The sequence below is a fragment of the Bacillus rossius genome, chromosome 6 (genome assembly GCF_032445375.1).
Source record: "Bacillus rossius redtenbacheri isolate Brsri chromosome 6, Brsri_v3, whole genome shotgun sequence".
NCBI lineage: Eukaryota > Metazoa > Arthropoda > Insecta > Phasmatodea > Bacillidae > Bacillus > Bacillus rossius.
In genome coordinates, this window is record NC_086334.1 from 20782980 (window position 1) to 20805075 (window position 22096).

The 22096-nt window shown below is 36.7% G+C and overlaps 2 protein-coding genes across 24 annotated transcripts in view; one reads left to right on the forward strand and one right to left on the reverse strand.

The window, feature by feature from the left end:
* LOC134532818 (probable cytosolic Fe-S cluster assembly factor GJ13047) overlaps positions 1-6505 on the forward strand; it is a 42217-nt gene extending 35712 nt beyond the window's left edge. For 3 of the 5 annotated variants that reach the window (XM_063369722.1, XM_063369725.1, XM_063369727.1), the window contains 5 exons: positions 54-218; positions 787-1023; positions 3434-3638; positions 4191-4348; positions 6162-6505. In XM_063369722.1, the coding sequence (XP_063225792.1) occupies positions 54-218; positions 787-1023; positions 3434-3638; positions 4191-4348; positions 6162-6403 (1007 nt within the window). In that variant the 3' untranslated portion in view covers positions 6404-6505. The remainder of the gene's footprint in view (positions 1-53; positions 219-786; positions 1024-3433; positions 3639-4190; positions 4349-6161) is intronic. The other 2 variants (XM_063369723.1, XM_063369726.1) reach the window with 1 other exon arrangement.
* A 1578-nt stretch (positions 6506-8083) lies between these two features.
* LOC134532816 (uncharacterized) overlaps positions 8084-22096 on the reverse strand; it is a 237678-nt gene continuing 223665 nt past the window's right edge. For 14 of the 19 annotated variants that reach the window (XM_063369707.1, XM_063369705.1, XM_063369708.1 and 11 more), the window contains 8 exons: positions 17547-17603; positions 16166-16297; positions 14913-15097; positions 13612-13780; positions 12439-12635; positions 11649-11782; positions 9693-9857; positions 8089-9538 (listed from right to left, as the gene is read on the reverse strand). In XM_063369707.1, the coding sequence (XP_063225777.1) occupies positions 9516-9538; positions 9693-9857; positions 11649-11782; positions 12439-12635; positions 13612-13780; positions 14913-15097; positions 16166-16297; positions 17547-17603 (1062 nt within the window). In that variant the 3' untranslated portion in view covers positions 8089-9515. Of the gene's footprint in view, positions 9539-9692; positions 9858-11648; positions 11783-12438; positions 12636-13611; positions 13781-14912; positions 15098-16165; positions 16298-17546; positions 17604-22096 lie in introns of all 19 variants that reach the window. The other 5 variants (XM_063369718.1, XM_063369719.1, XM_063369720.1 and 2 more) reach the window with 4 other exon arrangements.

Below are 22096 nucleotides of genomic sequence, written 5' to 3' on the forward strand. Positions count from 1 at the left end.
CCAGTGGCTGTGACTCCTGTGGCACGGGCGGTGAAGGCAGTGGTCTGGCGCAGGCTACTTCAAGTCGCTGGGAGCAGACCTCGTGCTGGACTCGACAGTGGCTGACGACCTGGCGCTGCTGGAGAGCCAGCGGGAGTTTGTCGAGAGGTTCCAGGCGGCCCAGGAAGGACCGGAGAACGCAGCCACGCAGCTGCCCATGCTTGCGTCGTCCTGCCCAGGTGACCGTTTCTAGATCGCTGGGTGTGCTGCATTTGGCAGAGTTCCTTAGAGTAATCAACTAACAACGTTAACAGTGGTAGTAGTGAATGTACAACATTTTTAATGAGCTTCTGAGGGATACATACAATGAATGTCTAATTTTTTTTGTTGTGATGCAGTTGACCATGGTGAAGAAATATTACTTTTTCTGGAATATCTAAGGTTTAGTGTCATGAAGTGTGTAATAATATTATTCTGTACTGCATTAAGTCTCTAAGTCACTGGCAAAAAAATCTTTAAAAAAAATCTTTTTTTATTATTAATAGTAATTGTGTAGGTCTAAGCCTATAATCATTATTGAAACATCACTAGCATAGCTTAATTATGATACTTTTTTTTCTTAATTATATTGTTTTCTTTACTTTAAAATATTAAAAATCATTCCAAAAATAGTTTTATAGCAAAGTAATACTGAGCAAGATCATATTCATAAATAAACAATGTCCCACCATCCCCACTGACCTTGAGATGACCTGAGTGGGATGTATTCTGAGCAGAGTGAAGTTCACAGTCTGATTGGTGCGGCAGGTTGGGTGTGCTACGCAGAGAAGACGCATGGCAGCTTCATCCTGCCCTACATCTCGACCACCAAGTCCCCGCAGCAGATCATGGGCTCCCTCGTGAAGGGGCACCTGGGTCGACCCCCGCAGCAGGTGTACCACGTCACCCTCATGCCCTGCTACGACAAGAAGCTGGAGGCCTCTCGCGAGGAGTTCGTCAACCACGACCTGGGGACGAGAGACGTCGACTGCGTCATCACTGCCAGTGAGTGCTTTCATTGCTTCCTGTTTCGAGCACTTCCGACGCTACACTGCCGTACTGCCTTACTTGGAAGCTACAGCAAAGAGTGATATAGTTTGTCTTAAAAATGTAAACTCTATTTCATCCTTCAGCTTGTAATGATCACTGGCCACTGCTGAGATAGAGTTTGTCTTAATTACGTAAACTCTATTTGATCCACCAGCATGTAGTGATCACTGGCCACTGCTGAAAAATTATTCTTTCTGTTTTTCTTTGGGCATGTAACTATTGAATGTGTGTCACAACTAGGGGCCTAAAAGCAAAATAAAGTGTTCATTGATTATGTTTGGGATGATCTCACAAATTATTGTAACTTCTAAAACATTTTTATTTCTTACATTATCCCTTGGTTTTTTATTATCAACATTCAGCTTAAATGAAGAAATTCATACAAGTGATTTTATTCTGGAACTACAAAAATTCCAGATGTTTCATTAGAATTTTAGTAGGGATGTGCGAGTACCCGATATTTTCGGGTACGGTTCGAATCCACAATTACCCGAACCCGGAATTGTTGTACGTACATGGATTCGAACAGTATTACGAATATTCACAAAAGTTATAGATTAATTTAATACGGCTCAAAAATACTAGCAGTGAAAAAATAAAATTAGGCTAATATTATGTAAGTATTTATAATATGATGTATCAAAGAAAGATATGTAAATGAAATAATTAACACAGTGACATTAAAAGAATTTTGAGATTTTGAGAGCTTAAACTATAATTACGAATTTCATTGTATAGAAAACTATAAACTAAAAACAATTACATACCTACAAGAAAAAAAGTCTTGGCTATTTATTGGAGAAAAAATGGTTTCGTTTGCTGAAATGTTATGAAACTGAGATTTCCTTGTGGCGTGCAGTTTATTACGATTGAGTTGGAGAATCGAATATGTTTAGGTTTTCACATTTTAAAGTGTTTATTATTAATTAAGTTTACATAATTATAAACATTTCAATCTCAGTTTAATAAATAATTGCTAGTAGTTACAGTTAGAAAAAATAAACCACACATTATTTTTAAATTAATCAGTTATTTTTAATTATTCTGCGCTAGATATTCGGAATCGGATTCATATCTCAAATATTGCCAGGGATTCGAATCGAATTCGAACCGAACTGAAAATCAAGGATTCGCACATCCCTAAATTTTAGTAATTTCTGACCTTAGGATTGTTTTGCTTGTTCTCCTAATAAATTTGTTTGCTTTTATCTGTTAAGCTGCTCCTGTTGAGATTGCGAGGCATGAGGGTTAGTGTTAGCCTCGTGGGAGGTTACGTTCATCTTCAGAGTTAAACCGCTACTCATGGTAATGGTTTGGAAGAAGTTCCAGTGCAGCTCTAGCTGCGAACCCAACTGTAAAGAGCATAAGTTCTTTAATGTGTTCCTAACTATCCGACAGGCAGTTAAGGTTGTAGAATGCTGGAGACTGACATTGGCTGCTCAGTACTCATGCGTTCCTAGTGTGTTCCACCTGTGCCGAACATTCACTTCTACGTGCTGGTACCGTTACTTCAACTCTTGTAGGTGTTTCAGTCGTTACAGGTATCTTCGTGCTGGGTTCTTTGTACTAGCTCACCGCTGGAGTGCATAGTGTGATGTTTGGGCTTTGTTGCTCATCTCGACAACTTGCACCAGTGCAAAGTGTGTTAAGGTACGAGGGAATGTGGTGTGCAATTTTTGCTTTTAGGTCATTCACCAACTATGTATCTTCAGTGAGTTTGAAGCCAGTCATTATTGAAGAACTAGCTGTTAAATCAGCTTATTGCTTTGTTCAAATAAAACAATTATAGCATTCATGGTGGCCATGCTCATTGGCAGGGGTCACTGGTTGATGTCTAAACTCGTGGCCTTGACTCAATTTATGAGCACAAAGTCAGTACAATTGTGTTTCCTAGCACATTGTGATCTTGGTGATGCCGTTTCAAAATGCTTGATTTCACTTGCCATGTTGGGTTATTGAATTTTCGTGCAATTATTAGTTATGTAGGACAATTTATACAGATATTCCAACACATAAGTATCACATTTGTGTTGTGTTGCTACATAATATGCTCCTTGTCATCTTTTTGTAAAAAGTCAGGTAAATATTCATAATTAAAATATTTGTCTGACTAATTATGGCATTGCTACACACTAGAATTTCATTTTCTGGGTTTCCGCAGCTGGTTACCAGATACTAAATAGGAAGCTTTAACTGTGGTATTTTTTTTAATATGTCTTTTTAAAATTCAAGAATTTGCAAGAAAACTAAAAAAAATTCACCGTGGCAGGTGAAGCCGAGGCATGACGTAAAACCCTACCTTAAACAGTTGTCTGTGTATTGTAGTGTATCGGGTGATGAGTGAGGGTTGGCGTGCGTGCGACAGTCGAGCTGGAGCAGCTGCTGCAGGCGGAGGGAGTGGAGCTGGGGGGCGTGGGGCCAGCCTCCCTGGACTGTCCCTGGGGGGCGGCCCAGGGCCTGTGGTCGCACAGGGGCTCTGGCTCGGGGGGCTACGCCGACCACATCTTCACCCATGCCGCCAAGGAGCTGTTTGGAGAAGAGGTGCCAGCCGTGCAGTTCAGGACGCTCAGGTACGGCCACTACTCCGAGTGCAACTAACTCTTAAATGTATGAGTTGCATATACATGAAGCACGAGAAATCAGGATTATTTGTCCTAAATATTTATTTGGTGCTATATACTTAACATATAAAACACATGTCTTTACATAGTGTTTCAGATTTTTCACAACTGTTCACAAGCATTTTTAAAGGTGCTTAGTTGAAGACAATAGTAATTGTAATATGTTAACACTTAACATTTCAAATGTAACAACTTAAGTTAAACCCCCCCCCCCCCCCCCCTCAAATCCCTTTGTTTTTAATTTCTGCTTTTTATGCAAGCAGTTGCAATTAGTTAACTTGTTAAATGTATCCGACATTGTTTTTATTCAGTCTGTCATAGGTTAAAACAAAACCCATATTCAAACATGCAAAGTTGTGTCTATTAATGGAATTTGCCTAATGTAACAAATATTTAAGTGATCTACAAAGAAGTGTTAGATCTTCAAATTTTAATTGACAAACATGGTGTTCGCACGTCCCTACCAAGCAGCAGAGTGCTTGCCACGATGGCTTCTCGCAGGAACCCAGATTTCCGAGAGGCGGTGCTGGAGAAGGACGGCGAGGTGGTGCTGAGGTTCGCCATCGCCAATGGCTTCCGCAACATCCAGAACCTGGTGCAGAAGATGAAGCGAGGGAAGACTGCCTACCACTACGTTGAAGTCATGGCCTGTCCCTCAGGTGGGTCGTCTCTCGGTGTAGCAGGGCGGAACGTAACATTACCCTGGCACGAGTAACTGGTTTCATGCGTGTTGCAGAGTACTAGCTGGAGGTGTTTAGTTCATTGCTTTAAGTCTTAACTCATAACTATTGAGATTACCTATTATCAGGCCTAAAAGTACAGTCTTCATTTGTTTTTGTATGAACGCTTGATTTTTCTTTGGTAGTCTCAAATAAAAAAAACTAGATTATTACATGGCTTTGAACTTATGTTGATCTAAAATGACCTGACTAAATTATACAAACTTATTACTGATATTTTTATAAGTGATTTAAGAGACTATTGATATGCATTCACAGTTATCAAAATAACATTTGGGCCAGGGGCCTCTTCCACACACTGGAGCCAAAAAAATTCATACAGCAAAACACCTTATTTACACTTTTTAGGGGGAATAGAGGAAAAAGTGTCAATTGTGAGAAAGTTTAAATTGTGTGATGGATGGGGGAAAGAAAGAAAGAAAGAAAAAAATCTTCAACTAATAAGATTTTAATTTTGAAAATATTGTTTGTTTATTCAAACATATTGATATGTGTATACATAAAATATAGTATTTTTAAATACTTTTAAATACGTAGGGATGTGTGGGTTATGGTTAGGAAACCACACAGGTGTACTTTTTAATCATACTCACGGATTATTTGTTACACATATGAAAATTTAGCATGTACTATGTTGCAGAAAATGAATCCAAATTTCTCAATTAAATATTTTTGGCTTCATACATTTTGCACTATTTTTATTTAATTAATTTTAGTTAACTTTGCTGTATCTATTGCCATTGGTAACAAATAATTGGAAAAATTATTTAATTTGAAATGTTTTTGAAATCAAATTATTCACAAATATAAAATATTTTTTGAATACTCGCAGACTGCCAATGTTAACTGAAAATTTGAAAAATCGTGTCTTTCAAAATAATAATTTGCCAGTGCTGAATTGTTGACATTAGTATGAAATAATTAAAGAAACTGCTATTTAGTCTTATCTGGGAACTTATGGCAATTTGAGTACATTGTTTATGTAGTATTTCAATATAATTTAGAAGTAACACATCGTTCTATTGATTGGTTGAATATACTATATAGTGGTACATAATTGAATCTTTAATCGCTGGTTATAAGTTCTACAATTGGTAAACAAATCATTCAGTAGTCATATCGGTGCATCACTAATTTCTCCCTAAATAACAAGTTCTTGATTGTAAAGATGTTAATTTTCTTGGAAATTAGTTTTCATTAAATATAAGAAAAGTTAGTTAACTAAGGCCAGAAGAAATTACAGATGTATTGGGATGACAAAATCTTTAAATTATACTGTGTGAAGTTTTTTTTTGTTGTCTAATACAGCTGGCATTGCATGGTTCGGAGCATTCTGTAATTCTGCACCAAAGGAGCTGTATACGTTGAGATTTTTTCCAGTTGGATTTTAGCTGCCAGTGTTTTTGGTTTGCTCAGAGTTTAAATTTAAATTCAGAATATTTATCAGTTTTTTTTTTTTTTTTTTTTTTTTTAAAAAAAAGGCTGTAAAGCTCTTCTGTAGTTGTCATTCGTATAGAGTGGCTTATTACAACTTCTTGTTTTAAATACCATTGTTCTGTATATTAACTTATATTTTGGTATTCCAGTTAAAACTGTATTGATGTTCAGTAACCCAGGAAAGGCGCTACGGCATGGCCGTGGTCCGGTCATGCCAGGGAAAAGACCCCTCACTGTACCAGAGTGCTCAGTCTTGGTGAGAGTGATGTCTGATGGGAGTGGCTGGCGGGGGCAGGTTGCCTGAACGGCGGGGCACAGGTGCGGCCGCAGGGCAGCACCACCGCCAGAGAGCTGACTCAGCAGCTGGAGCTGGCGTACGCCTCCCTGCCGCGGCGAGCCCCGGAGGACAACCCGGCCGTGGCGACCCTGTACGCAGAGTGGCTGGGGGGCGCGCACTCAGACAAGAGCCGCTCCCTGCTCCACACCGGCTACCGAGCCGTCCAGAAGCTCAGCACCGCGCTCAACATCAAGTGGTAGTTTGTATATAGGTGAAATAAATGATGTTCTTTAAAACTACTTTTTATAAGAGAAGGTTGTACAGAAATTTCTGTAAATTATAAACACACATATAACAAGAAACTTTATTATGTGTATTATGATTTTAAATATTTTCTAATTAAAATTATGTAATTTTAAGGTAGGGTGTGCAGGAAAGGAAATTGGGTGGCTAAAGATTCTCGCTTTGAAGACCTTTCACACCTTTGCCTTTCACGGGCAATTTTAGTTGATGGTTACTGCTAACTTGCATAAATTTGGCAATATTCAATCATGTTGTTCCCACCACTTCAGTGGGTTTCCAGAGTTCTCTAGTAATAGTGGTACATTTCAATTAGTGATAGGTTGAATCCCAATTTTCTTGAATCCGTATCTTGAATTTGAATTTCTAAGAGAAATTCAAACATACCCCTTGAATCTGAGTCTATATCTCAAGGTTCAAAATAAAATAATGTACATGACATGAGAAATATTAACCATAGAATTGAAACATTTAACCCTTTAAATGTTTAATTCGTGAACTAAGTTTTAGAAGCAATATGTGTATATATATTTTATTTATGTAATTACATGTTATCTTGGTAACAGGGTAGGTATGAAGGAAAAAATTGCCCTAGTAAACTCAGAAGTTATCAACGTGTGTGTGCGCGTGCGTGCATTATGATGCAACTCTGCCCAATCATCATTGTTTTTGGTTGAGATTTCCCACGCTTTCAACTGAACATATCGTGACAAAACTGCAGCCATCGCTGGTGTTTATAAGAGTACCTTTTAAATTCCTCCAGCCTTGCAGTAAACTGCATGCTAGTTTTTATAGATGGAACTGACAAAGAGTAGCTTGCCACCTCTTATCGTTACGCGGCAAAGGGATGGGTAGAAAAAAATAAAATACGATGGAGGAAATGGAAACAAGGGTATAAAAAATAGTAGTTTTCTCCTTTGTCTTGTTAGAAAGTGCGGGAATCGGGAATTGGATGTTTCGTAAATATGTGGTGAAAAAAAGGGGGGGGGGGGGAAGTGGGCCATTTCACACCCTAATGTAGTAAACAAAGATGAACAGAGGGTCAACGCCAGTGATGTATTTGTTACGCACCAATAAGCTGAGAAAAGAAACACTGTACTTGTATCCACGGAACTCTAGTGAAGACATAATGTGCTGCGACCCATAAGCAAGGGCAACTCTTACAATGAATATGTAAAGATTTTTTTGCCCAAAATTAAGGTTGCAACCTATACAAAGGAAAAAGCCTTTTACGGATAAATACAGCAACTCGGATATTTCAACGTTCATTATGTGCCAGTTTTGGAATAAATCTTGTTTTGCCTTACATCCAATGTGTGTACTACCTAGTTGAAATTCTGTGTTCAACTGACTTAATTGGGAAAAATATGTTCAACCACATAATATAGAGGCACGTATTTTTTAAACATGATAAATGTTTTTATTCCCGAAAATTTTGGGAAAAATATTATTCCTTACCGACTGAGAAAAAAGTAATGCCCAACTTTCGGGCACAACCCTAATTTCAAGGCTTACATATTTTCCTATTTAATAACTGCTATTGCACTACACCAAGCCTAACTCTTTTTTATTTTATTTTTTTAATTTGTCTTTAGAGAACTTTCAAGCCAGGATGGCCTAATTCATGTGGAAGTAAGAAAGATTTTACCTCATGCATGATGAATAGCAAGTAGGCAGTATACATGCCTGCACTTCAGCTTTAAAACCTTCAGTTCAGTTTTTTAATCACATCACTTAGTTATTTTGAGAAAAAAACTTTTAAAATAAACAGTATAATATGTAGAATAAAAATGACAACAGTTTTCCCAAGACTTAATGCATTTCTTCATTCAGTCACTAATGCTTTCAAAATTACAAAACTATCTCATTCTCTGTAACCTTCAATAACTGTGCTGGTGACTTTGAATGCTATTTGCACATGTTTACAATGCCCTTTATGGAACTCTGATACAAAAAACATTCCCATTTCTATTAACATTCCTTTTGATTGCATCACTGGACAATTTCATAGTTTCATGAATGATATGTATTTTTTGTGATTCTGTAACAGAAATTTATCTATTTCATGGAAGAAACAATTGCATTGTAAAATTTTTATTTAAGATAGATGAGTCTTTACAATTTAAAATATATATTTTCTATTTAGAAAAACTAGATATAAGGATATGTATTACAGCTACATGAAGGAATATGGTATACTTGAGACTCTTTCAAACTGTATATTAGTAATATACAATGTGTACACTCAGTGCTTAAAAATAATGCAACTGATTTGCAAAAACAAATACACAGAAACAAAACAATGCAGCAAATAAATTTGCACTTGTCAATGAGACTTAAAACACAATATAAACTTTGAATGTATTGAAAATGCAGACACTTTGTACAGTTAAAGAACGGAATTTATAATTAACATTAAAATAAAGTCTTATTCCTGAAGATGTAGCCACCTAATAAATAATTTTGTTCATAATTTTTTCATAATGTGCTACATGACACCTTTTTCTCAGCTTCTTTCTTTTCAATCTATACATGACTCCACTCTCATCCACAATATAATTACACATATACAACACTATGTACAAGCAATATACAAATTCAAACAATAAAAAAAGTATATATACACAACCTCTTTAAGTCTCTCAAAAATTTTTGACAATATTATTTTTTCACTTTATTATTTAGCTAATAACAGTGTTCATATTGAATTCTGTATTTTTTTCATTTTCTGTTTACTTTAACCAAAATATACTTAAGCACCAAATCTTATAATAAATTTGGTTTAACGTTTTTAGTAAATCCTATATACTTATTATAGAACCTCCTTAAAAAAAATATATGCATATATAAAACTATAATAATTCATTTGTAATTTAGAGTTAAATAAGCTTATGCCGTAAAGAGAAAACGGATTAAACTATTCCGAAATCCTATAACTGTTCAGACAGACTGAAACGTGGTAACTATGTATAAGTAAAACAAAGATAATTTTGTTTCGAGACAAATTCCTCCGTTGGCTCCTTGTGGATGAAGTCCATGCCTCATTCTGTGGCCACAGACTTCCCGTATGCTTCATACACAGCTGAACTTCACACCTGTGCACAGATCAGTTTCAAGTCAGAACTTGGTTCAATGTCAGCAAGGGTGAGCACAACATTCAGTTCATTATTTTTTTAATGCAACGTGCTACGTATGGACAAAACTTGCAACCGAACTAACATGTATTTCCGAGAAGTGGGCATCACTGACCGTCGTCGCTGGAGTAGCAGTTGTGGCAGTGGAGCTTGTTGTTCCTGACGCGCACGTCCGTGCCCATGAGGCCGTCTCCCAGCTGCACGTGGCACACGCAGCACTTGAAGCAGTCGATGTGGTAGAACAGCCTCAGCGACTCTATTATCATGGCTGCTCCTCTGCCTGCACACGACAAATCAGCACGCTCACAATCTGCGCAGACTACCTATGTCGTTAGTATTACTGAGCACAAATTTCAACTTTGCAAGTGAATAGTTTGTTAAACAATGACAAAAATCACAAATGTTCATGCATCATAAAACAGAAAAACTGTATTAAAGAAAATAACATACATTATTGCTATGGGCAAGACTATATGGTGAATTACAATATAACAAAAATAACACAGAAAATAGTTTGTATACACAATATAACACCAAAATTCAAGTTCAGTAATGCGCCACAAACCACTGAAATGCTGTAAAAATAATGAAACTGATCAGCATTTTCAATCAAAACTTACCTCTAATGACAAATACCTATTCAATGAAAATAATCTATTTAGCATGTTGTTTGTACCGCAATTAAATAAAAAAAAGATTGGAAACTGTTTACTCTTTTTAATTTTGCAACTGTAATAAGTTACATTTTTCAATTACATAAATATTTAACAGATTTACTTTATTTGTTCAGAAAAGTTAGATGCTCTTATTACAAATCATTATATTGAAAAAGTGCATCAAGTATCAGTCAAAATGACACTGTTTTGGAAAAATTGTATGATGGAACATTTGTTCACTAATGTGCTATCTTTCTTAATAAACAGATTTCATAAAAAATAATAATAATACCAAAATCTCCTGTTTTAAAAACAAAGTTGGCCTGAAAATAAAATCTAAAATCTTTTCTCTAGATATTGCTGATGCTTATTGACCAGCAAAAATTTATTATGTAAGGGTTGAATTCCATGTACCATATTTAGATTCACCCAAATAAATGTCTATAATTTTTTTTTTTAAAAAACCTCACAAAAAAAACTTGGGCTTGCACACGAAGAAAAACAGTGCAGACTAATTTTTTATCTAAAAACAAATGGTTCACCTACACTTGAATAACCGTAATACAGCATAAATTTTAATTCTTACGTTGTTTATCTTGTTTTACTTTTGAGTCACCTTTCTTTAATATACTGCAGAAGCATTATTTTTTTCCCTCTTTAACAAACTGAAAAAAAGCAAGTGATATGTATCTGTTTGCACAATTACTAATTTACATAGAAAAGAATATGGTGAATAAATCAAGGCGTGTTCCATTACTTTCATCTGCCTACAATTCTGGAAAAAAAAAAAAATTAGCATGTTGAAGCATATACTTAAAACAATGCACCATTTACAAATATTTTTTTAATGTTGGTATTCTTATCTACATTCACAATATCTCCCTTCCTAAATGTAAAGTTAACCTATATTGTACGGAACCACATTTTTTCAGAAGATTTACGACTATCTCCATGTTGTGAGTGATCATATTAAAAATCATGACACATTTACATCTCAGGTACCTACCAAACAATAAATATATAACAGTAATTACAATCTCAAAGGTGTACACTATGCTAAACACACTTAACAATTATGTAGAAGCATGCCAATGTAGCTCTGTGAGACAAACGAGTGGCTGTAAAGAACGTAGAAAAATAAGCAAATGTAGAAAAAATGAGTGGGTTAAAGTGATTCTGATGAGTAAGGATTTTTTTTTTTCAGTGGAGGGTATTCAAATTAAAGAAGTCATCTGGTAATAGAGGTTTAACTAGTACATTCAAGAACATGTGGTATTTCTATAGCTAATTTACTGTTGTTTGTGTGTGTAAAAATGTGTTGAGGTCAGCCTCTATTCAGGTACATATGGTAATTGTATAGCTAGTTTACTGGTTAGTATGTTTCTACCGTTACTGACACAGGATGTGGGACTCACCCAGCTCCTCTCCGCAGTGTGAACACTTCTTCTTCCCGCTGACACTGAGCATCTTCTCCTGGCTATCGGAGGGCACGCCCCCCAGGTTGGTGGGGGGAGGGGGCACAGGGGGTGGAGCCTGCTCCTTGGCCGGACTGCAACACGTCACACCCCACTGCTCTCTCATCATCTGCTTAGTTAATCAACAAGTTAGTTTCAGAACATAGCCTATATCAAATAAGACTTACGTTAAAGCTCATGTTTTACATTTTACAAACTGTTATCACACACTAAAATAAACAGTTTATCAAATAAAGCACCAAATTATCATCACTTGAGAATTTTATTTAATATTTTAACTATATAACTAAATAATATAACTAACATAATAGTAAGCCAAATAAATATTTAATGAGTATAAATCTCTTGGATGAATTAATAGAGGCATTATTGTACATTGTGAATAAGACAGCATTAAATTAGCCATAGTAAATTATACATTTTGCTGAATAATAGATAAAAGGAACACCATTAACAGTAGATATCCAAGCATCAAGCAATAAAAATCTAGTTTGAGTAACTAGAATTATAAAAAATTAAGCTTTAGTTCATGTCCTTATAACAAGCAGAACAAGCTAATTTATATCAATAACACAAAAACAAATATTTGCACAACAATAAATTCTGTGATAGTCTGATAGTTCAAAACTGAATAAGTAGTTAGTAATACTTTTTATGCTCTTAAGATTGCAGCACTAATACATTTGAGCTAGTAATAAAAGGTGCACAAATAGCAGATCATAGCGTGTACCTGCGTCTCTGGGGAGCGGAGGGGGCTTTGTCGAGCCCCGCTCGGTTCTGCACCCTCTGCGTGAGGGTCTGGATGATGGCGTCGGGCAGGGGTTTGTTGGAGCGGGGCACAGGCTGGGGCGGGACGGGGGCCAGCAACCGGCGTGGGGACCGGGCGTTGCGCTGCTGCTGCTCCGTGATGCGGCGATGTTCCGCTTCCTAGCAACCACACCGCACATTCGTCAAGCAGCTTCACGTCATACAAGTACACTGATGTGTATGATGAACTGAACTTTTTAAACTCTGGCAATCCTCTTTGTAGAGCAGGGTTTTTGATGCTGCCAGTAATGGCATCATGTCTCATCAAGTCATCAATCATCGTAGCTGTTGTAACATGGCATTATCATAGCTTATCATTGGTATACTGTATACATTTAGTACTATTTATTACGTGTATGAGTTTGTTTTGTGTACTGTGCAAATTATGATGGCTACAGCACCCAAAATCAGTCCCTTCAAGTTTGTTATACGGATGTTTTACTGTACACTTTGGAACTACTATTTACAGTCTGTACATGCCCAAATGAGTACACTATTATGAAAATAAACATCAAGAAGGAAAAAAACTAATGAGTGCATGGCCACTATGTGCATTTAAATGGATAGACATCATAGGCTTGTTTAACTTATCCATCCACTCGCTAACAGCACGGCAAGTAGCGCTGCTGCTATCATCTGTATTTTTGCAAGTTACTTGATAGCTGAAACATGAATTTGTAATTTGAGGAGTTTTAATGTTAACGCTAGTACAGTTAGATTTTGTAAAAGTAATATTTGGTAATATTTGTTTTTATGAACCTGAAAATTCAGTTTTTATTTCTAGTAGTACTTAGAGGCTTCAGAATAATGTGTGAAATATACAACTGATGAATCCTCAGCCACAAGGCCTTGCCACATCCAATTGCATGGTATCGCCATAAAAATGCAAGTGGAACAAACACGGTACCAAATTAGCTATGCAGTTAACACCACTCTCATCCTGACTGTTACACTTTCTGCAACTAAACGTTACACTCTGACGACATCGTCATCTCAACTGTACATAAGTTTCCGATCAATACGAACGAATCTGAGAAGGCAGTAGCAGAGAATGAGCCCATGACAGGCAGTGTTCAGGTGAGAATCAGGCACGCACCTGGACCAGCCAGTGCTGGTAGTTGCTGCGAGGTGCGTCCGGCTTCCTCTTGGCCTGCATCCAGGTGTCGGTGGAGATGAACCTGGACCGCGGGGCGGCGCTCAGGGCCTGCAGGGTGTGGCGGCTCATCTGCTGGGGCAGGCTGTCCGCCGAGGGCACTCTGCTGCTCCTGGAGACGCACCAGCTCACAGCTCAGGCGCACGCGGGAGTGTTTGACACTACTCAACTATGAAGGATCCATTTTATACTCTTGATACAACCAGAATGGCATATGTCCAAGAAATTGTATTAAATAAAAATTCCTCACTGAATGAATCATTTAAAGAATGCACCAGAATTTACAGTAAAGCCCTCTTTTAATAAAAGTTCCAAAAGCATGACTTAGTAAATTTATTTTATCAGCCAGAAAAATGAGAAAAGTCCACAGAAGTCTTAGAATGTGACATACTGAAAACTAAATACCCCAAATATAGCTCAAGAGAGATTTATGTCAATTTAGTAGAAGTTATTGATACTCAGAACAATAAAACCAATTAAACCAAAATTCATTTGGTATAAATTAAGTACATAAATCATGTTTTAAACACCTGAATACCATAAGGGAATATTTTTCTATGATACCTACTTTGCATTTAAAAAAAATTAACTACATTAATATTAACATAAAACATTCAGAGAGCATACTTAATGAATTGAAACAAAACATTTTTAACAACTTTAATTCCGTGGATGCACATTATGATTGCAACGCTACCAGTACAAAAAAGGTAGAAAGATCATAAAAGCTTGGTTAACACCAACTTTCACGTAGTTCAAAATTTCCTTGTGCCTAAAGCGCTAGTGTATGAGCCATTTTATGCACAATGATCCACAATTATTGCATGTTGCTACATTTATGACTGAAAGACTTTTTTTGAACATTGAACTTGAGGTAGATGCTATAATTTCATCGTAGTTTTGAGAATATTAATGTTTCAAATGTTTTCTTCTGGAAATGTTGATGCATTGTAAATGTTATAAGAGATGAATATACACGTGGCCAAATTGTTAAATTCAAGGGAGTGGGAAATGAAATATAAATGTATTATTCCAGAAAGTTTTTAATGCAGGATTTTCTTACGTGGGATTTATTGTAATTATCTTGGTGCTAGGCAAAAAGTCTGAGCACTACATAAATGTATTAAGCGACAACTACAGTTACAAATAAATCATGTTGATCTGTAACAATGTCTTCCTACCGCCTGCATTTCATCTCAGAGATAAGACTAGAATAGTTAAGCACATAATAATGTCGTGCGTACCTGATGGTGGCATCCCTGTCCGGTCGCAAGGGCTTGGCCGGGGGAATTGGCGGTGGTGGCCTCCGTGTCGGACTGCTCACTGCAGGCGAACCCACATCCTGGAGGTTGGGTAGAGACAAGCGGTAGTTGGGCGGCGTCTCCGTGATGGGCGGCAGGCACAGCGGGGTCAGGGGTTGTTGACCAACCTGGAACACGGGTCTCGTTACTGCCTTACGACAGCTCAAGCTAGCTTGACAACATTTCACGACAAATATACAGATTCCAGTAACTGACAGTCAATAGTTCATGGAATAAGTACAATTTAATTTAAATTGTAAACTACGGTTCAATTTAATGCTTGCTCAAGCTCAACCATTTACATCCAGAAAGCCAAGTGTCTGTGGTCCCATTTTGAACGCTTCAAAGAACAAACTGATGTTAGGATGACCAAGAAGAAATTTGAAGACTTCTTCTCTACTGAGTTTCGGAGGGTGGTAGCTGTTACACAGCGCATCATTGAAGCGTTTGAAATCATGAGGTTGACTCCACACATGCTCCAGCGTATCTGTGAAAACATGATTCGCTGTTGCCACATCTGTGTCGCTCAAGGTGGGCGTGTTTTTGAGCCGTTGCTTTAGGCTGTCACGTTGTTAAAACGTATGCAACAATTTCAATGTTGTGAAACAAAGCCGAAGCTGTGATTGATTTCAGAGTGAAATTTAAATCTGTGCCACGAATAAAAAGGTTATTTCTCTACTCGAATGCCCACACTTCCACAACATAATACTTTACAACGGGTTGCCTATGCTGAATCTTTCTGGGGCTACAGGGGCTTGTCTACGCGTTTCCGGCAACATGTTTATTGGCAAAAATGGTTGCAAATAATAAGAGCTTTCTACCCTCAAGCGTTGTAACATGAATTTTGATACAGCCTGTATATTTTATTGAGATTGAATCTGTCTTAGGCAAGCTTGTTACAATTAATTTTATTGTAACAATGCATCATGTCACATTACATTTTTTTGTAGATAAGTATAATGAAACTTCTTAATTTTATATTTATCTGATATTGTAATATATTAATGAAAAAAAAAGTTTGTAAAAATTAAAACAATAGTTTTGGAACCTCATTTAAAATAATTATATTGGCCCAAAAATGAACCCAAAAATTTTGTTATTGCATATTTTGAGTATTTTGTCCCTAACCCATGTTAGACCCCATGTTAAACCCCTGAAATAACCAGTGTCAGGGAAGAGTAAGACGGGTGGGTTACCGGGAGGGAGGAGACGTCCTGCAGGGAGCGGTGCGTGGGGTCCCAGCGCTGCTGCATCTGCAGTTGCTGCTTCTGCAGCTCCAGGGCCTGGTTCTCCTGCTGCAGCCTCTCCCGCTCCGCTCTCAGCTGGTCCTGTCGGCACCAGCACCGCACTGCAGCGTCTCTTTCCCTCGCTCCACGCACCTCAGGCGTTTGGACTTATTTACAACTCTCACCACTCGACGACACAATGCACACGAGAAGACTGCTGCTAGCTCTGCAGCAATTCCTCGCACTTTTAGATAAGGTAGTAGCACCATTTGAATCTGCTGGCTGTGCTGGGCAAACCGTGGCACAACTGTACAGTTTACAGTCGAGACACCAGGACTGGTGAGAAGTGACACTGCCAGCCACGCATAGACGTGGTTACAGATGGAACCGACCTCGCACACAAAAGTTGTGTGCTTTCTGCAAAATACTAGTTTTTTGTATTCCAACATATTTCCAAGTTTATTTTAAATCACCTTTAATTTTTATAAGCTGTATTAAAAAGAGACATTTAAAAATTGAAATGAAAAGTAAAAGGCAGAATAATAAATATTTTTTAAATGTGTATTTTTTTTTAAATAAACAGAAATTATAAAGCTGTAATAGGCCAACCTAAAAATTAAAATGTAAAATAAAATCTTGCTTATAACAGTGAGCTGTGAAATTAATCTTATATCTGACCAAACACTAACTCAATCTGTCACCTAGTTATCAATAAATAGTATCAAAATATTGAAATGTTACTGACCTTTCCTTGTCATTAAAAAAAAATAGTAATTTTCATCTAAAATAAATTTTTTATTTTTAAAAATTGACATCTTCCCACTAATGATACTTTAAAACTAAATAATAAATACTACTTAAAATTTTTGTTAGATTTTCAATGGTATGATACCCTTAAAATAAGACTATTTACACAGAAGCTAGTTTTTCTTAAACCTTTATTTTAATTCTGATAAAAATGTATAGACATTCATTCAACACATGAGTGGTGGCAGATACAGAAATTTTTTAAGGAAGGTGTTTTGAAAAAATTAAAAAATATAAATAAAAAATTTAATTTTATTACAAAAAAACTTCTGTCAATTTCAGGGAGGTTGTAGTGTTATATTACCAATCTCAAAAATGAAACTTCCTACGCAGTTTGTAGTTCCAGGTGATTAAACAGTTCACCTTGAATCATCCGAAATAACATACAACATACTTCAAATAAATATCACAAACTTTTTCATAACCTTCTTATATCCCTGTCCCGCTGTATCCACCACTGAACATGAGTGGCATGCCAATAATAAGGGAAGGCGGTGTGTATAGTACAGCGTGAGAACAGAAGTTAAGCGTGAACAACCCTCACCGCACAGCCTGCATCAGCTGCAGAAGCAGGTGTCTGCCCCACCTCGCAAGCACCCTTCTGAAACCACACAAACAAGCCAGTCGCCGGGTACCCCGTGCCCAAGCGAGGCAAGCCACACCCAGTCCCGATGCTACCGGAACTCTCCTGCGAACTGTGCTACCGTAGCCAGGGGGTCTGGATCCTTCCTTCCAGGATTTCAAAGAAGAAAACCAAGCTGGGACAGAATATTAAATTATAGCAAGTTAGCTACTTAAGTTAACAGAGATTATTTTGGTAGTATTGTTGCAATCACTAATGGGCTACTATAATGTATTTTACTCCCAATTATAGCATGACATACCTCGTACACAGAAGCCACAGGAATTGTGTTTCCAAGCAGTCTATATTCAGTGCCTGTTTGCACACGAGTTACTGTATTAATTTAGTGTAAACATAAACAAATCTACTATTCCCTGCGATTTAAGTGTAACAAACAATTTCATTTTAAAAGAAATCCAAAAGAAATCTTGCTTATAAAAAACTGATATAACAGTTCCAGTGGACCTCCTCCTTCACAGAATCCTGGCTACGGCCCTGTACAGCACCCATTAGAGCACACTGCACTGCCTGACTGTACAGTCCGGGCCAGAAGTCGGACGAGCTGTCGGCACAGGCGTTAAGAGCGTGAGAGGTAATCGGAATAACAGGGCAGACAAAGGAAGGAAATGCATATCAGTGGGGAATGGCAACGGAACCAAGCACAAGCGTGGGAAAAGCGACAAAATAATTCTCAGTAAAGAATAGAGTGTAACTGGCAATGAGGTAATAAAAATAATGAAAGAACATGAAAAAAAAAGGTATCTACAAGTATATAATGGTTCAAAAAATGGCTTTATTTCAATGATTATTAACATAAAGGCCTAGTACTTCTGTAGGAAGGAAATTAATTCAACTTACTTAAGACCTAATACCTTTCCTTTATTTAAACTCAGTTCCCATTAGAATTTAAAATCACCAACATTGAATACTTCAGATATTAATCAATAATTATGTATTAGTGAACAAAAGAAGCAGTTACCATCCTAGTAGTTGTTCGTTTCAAACAACAAGCATTCTAAAATGAAGTCAGACATCAATGAAGTAACATGAGAGATTTGATTCTGAAAGTTTAAAAAGAGAAAGCATGGAGAACCAAAATGAATAGTAGTATGAAAATGTGACAAGTAATGGTGACTACTTGAAACCAATGAAAATACCAGTTTTTGAAACTCATACAAACTCACTGGCCGAAAAAGAAAATTTTCTGTGTTTCCAGCATTTTTTTTAATAGATACACGCAGCAACTTCATTAGGATAGTAAATGTTTTTATAAAAGTTGATGTTAAGCGGCTTGTGTCGAAAATGCAATACATCCCTCTACTTGTTGCTTGGTTACATAGGTCCATTCCGAGCAACTCGTGTTTATAGAATTATGGGGTCCAGCTAACAAGACTTCTGGTCAGCACTTAGGGCCGGTTTCACCAAGCAGGTTTAATTTTGTTACAAAACGAGATTTACAAAACTAGATGAAGTATAATCGTAAGTTTAATTCCGATGTGTGTTTCACCATCGTTACACAAGTTTAAATTAATCAAGATTTCTAAAACTCGATTTATAAATGCCTTCCACATAAAAACACCCATTACCTAGCGAATATACCCGAATATCTGTCGGAGATACCCGAATATGTATTTTTTTTCCTCTTGTAGATGCAGCTTTTGGCCGAGCGTAATTTATTTATGGTGGCCGCATCAACCTAAAAAAAACTTTATTTTTTTGAAAAATTAGTAATACCGTGGAAATTGTCATATCGCATATAAACATGATTGGCAATGGTGCAGTTTCAGCTGTAATTAAAGAAAAGCGACAAAGAAGTCGAAATCTTTCGCCACATGAGAAGACAGTTTTGTTAGATCAGTCTATGTGCAGACTGTTTCGACAGACGACAATGGGTTCTGAAGTCCACTTCATCATAGCTTTCAAAATAATTACTCCTTTCGCGAATTATACCTACGAGGTCGACGCAAGGGAATAAAATCATCTCAATCCGAATCTTCTTCAAATATAACATTGTAAGCAGCTCGAGCCATTTGTTTACATACGTTAAGCGAGATTAGCTGCGCAAACTGGATGAACTTGGCCAGTTAATATAAAATCTCGCTTTACTCTGGAAAATCAAGATTACGCATGTGGTGAAACGCAGAATCGACTAAACGAGTTTATATTGAAACTAATCGAGATTAATTTGCTTAAACTAAGTTGGTGAAACCGGCCCTTAATCTCAAAGTAGACTAGTGCACATTATAGGAAATCAAGCTTTAAGCCCAGAAAATGAGAATGGCCAAAAAATGTCTAAATTTTTACTCAACAGAAGAAAAAATAGAAGAGAATTCTTAAAACTGCCTTTTCAGAACTGTGCTGTAGTTTAACTTTCCTCTTTGCTGAGAACTAAAACATTTAATGGCCATAGTAATATATAGACAGATTTTCATACAGGAGAGTTCCTTTAGCATATCTCTATACATACATACAGTACTTATACTTATGTACATTATATACAACAAAGCCATTTTGCATTAAGGCCATAAGTTTATTTTATAAACAAAATATATACACATATGTTGAGAAAATGCTCTGTAACATGCAAGACACAGACGGCTGAAATTGACAGTGCACAATCCTAACAAACCAGAATTTTTACAGCTTTACAATAGTAAAGCACTTCTTAAACCATTTTATTTCTAATTGGACACTATGATTAGGGACAGACCTGGGGTTGCCTTCAGCCAGGGCAGAAACAGTAATAAGCACCCCCACATACCAGGCACACGGTTGTGTGGGTTTTATGTCCAAACTTGGAATAACCTAACATTTTACACCATCTAGCCTAAGCCTAAATCAACCCCCCTCCCCCTTCTCCAGGGTAGCTGCTCCCACTCTCTCTCGCCAGCATTCCTTTATCCTCCTAGGACTCTGTGCAGGTATTCCTTTATCCTCTTAGGACTCTGTGCAGGTATTGTGCAGGCATACCGTGCAATCTCACTAGAACTGATTAACAAACATCTCCATTAAAAACGTGATTGCTGATAATGAGTAAAATAAAAATCGTATAGATATTGTAGTTATTTTTTTAAATTCATTTATTATTCCAAATGTTTGGCAATCTAAAAATAATTCTGTCTGCTAATCCGTACCCCCCCAACCCAAACCAGATCCATCACCGACTACGATAAGCAAGCATAGTATTATCACCTTTAAGATGTTCTCATGACAGATATTGTTAAGAGTAAATTTTTAGTACCTCTAAGAAATATAAATGTGCTTTACGGTTTTGAAGCCAATACAATCACAAGCATAATTTGACACTTATTTAAGCATTAAAGCTAAAACACTTACTGTTACTAATCTCCTTGCTCTTGCAGTTGAACCATACATGGTGCAGTGTGTCTGGTGGCTGAATGCCAGCCTCCAGTTAACAACCACTTCCATAGGTGACCTTTGGATTGATAATATTTGTTCATGCACAACAGCCACACTGCCATGGCTAAAGACATTTATCAGTGCTCTGTTGAAATATCTAACTGTTTCTCGACTTTGAACCTACACACGTATTTGCTGTGGCAACAAATCATTGCTACAGATCAGGATAAAACTGGCCCTATTTTGAAGATATTTGGAATGGCCAGGAACCTCAACTCTCATCATTAATCAACAGTATAGCTGGCTTTGGTGCTAACAGTAGAGCTGTGCCGATACGAATTGGACAAAGCTGATTTTGCCAATATTGAGTTGAATTGGTGTTCCTGCCAATTCACAATAGAATACACATTTTTTTTTGGTCAATATTAATGAAAAATGAAAGTCTCTGTCGTATCGTAATCTAAAAATCCACCACTAACATTTTCACTTTTCATACTGTTACATACTTTGAACATTATTTCTTAGCTTCATGCTCCAGCTGTACATATCAAACTTAAAAATCCTATCTTTTAATAATGTTCTTGAATCTAATACATCGTAAATAAATATATCACCAGTACGGTAAAGTTAGCTAAGAAAAAAAATTGCTTTATTTAGAGCATGGCTATGTATCATTACAAACAATGGAAAATACCAACTGCTTGAATTACAAAGAAATGTTCGTAATATTGTGACGGAGACATTTTTTAATTGACTTACGTAAAGTTTTTAAAAATGAATAAAAATAATAATAACCAAATAATAAACAACTTCACATAATGTAAATTACTTTTACTTATTCTCGTGCCAAGCAACCACATGAAATTTCCGTATAAATATTTTTTACCATAATTTACGCCGCCACACACTTTAAATGGTATTGGAATTCCCGTTTTTGAATTTTAAACATGTACAAAAAGTCTCACAATTTTGCAAATTTTAAATTAATTTTTCCAAACATAATTCGTGAATCCATATATTTCATAATTCCCTATTATTAAATAATCTTATTTTATACAATTGCATAGTAAACAATTACATTTTCCAGCCTACCATTAGTAAATTCATGTTTC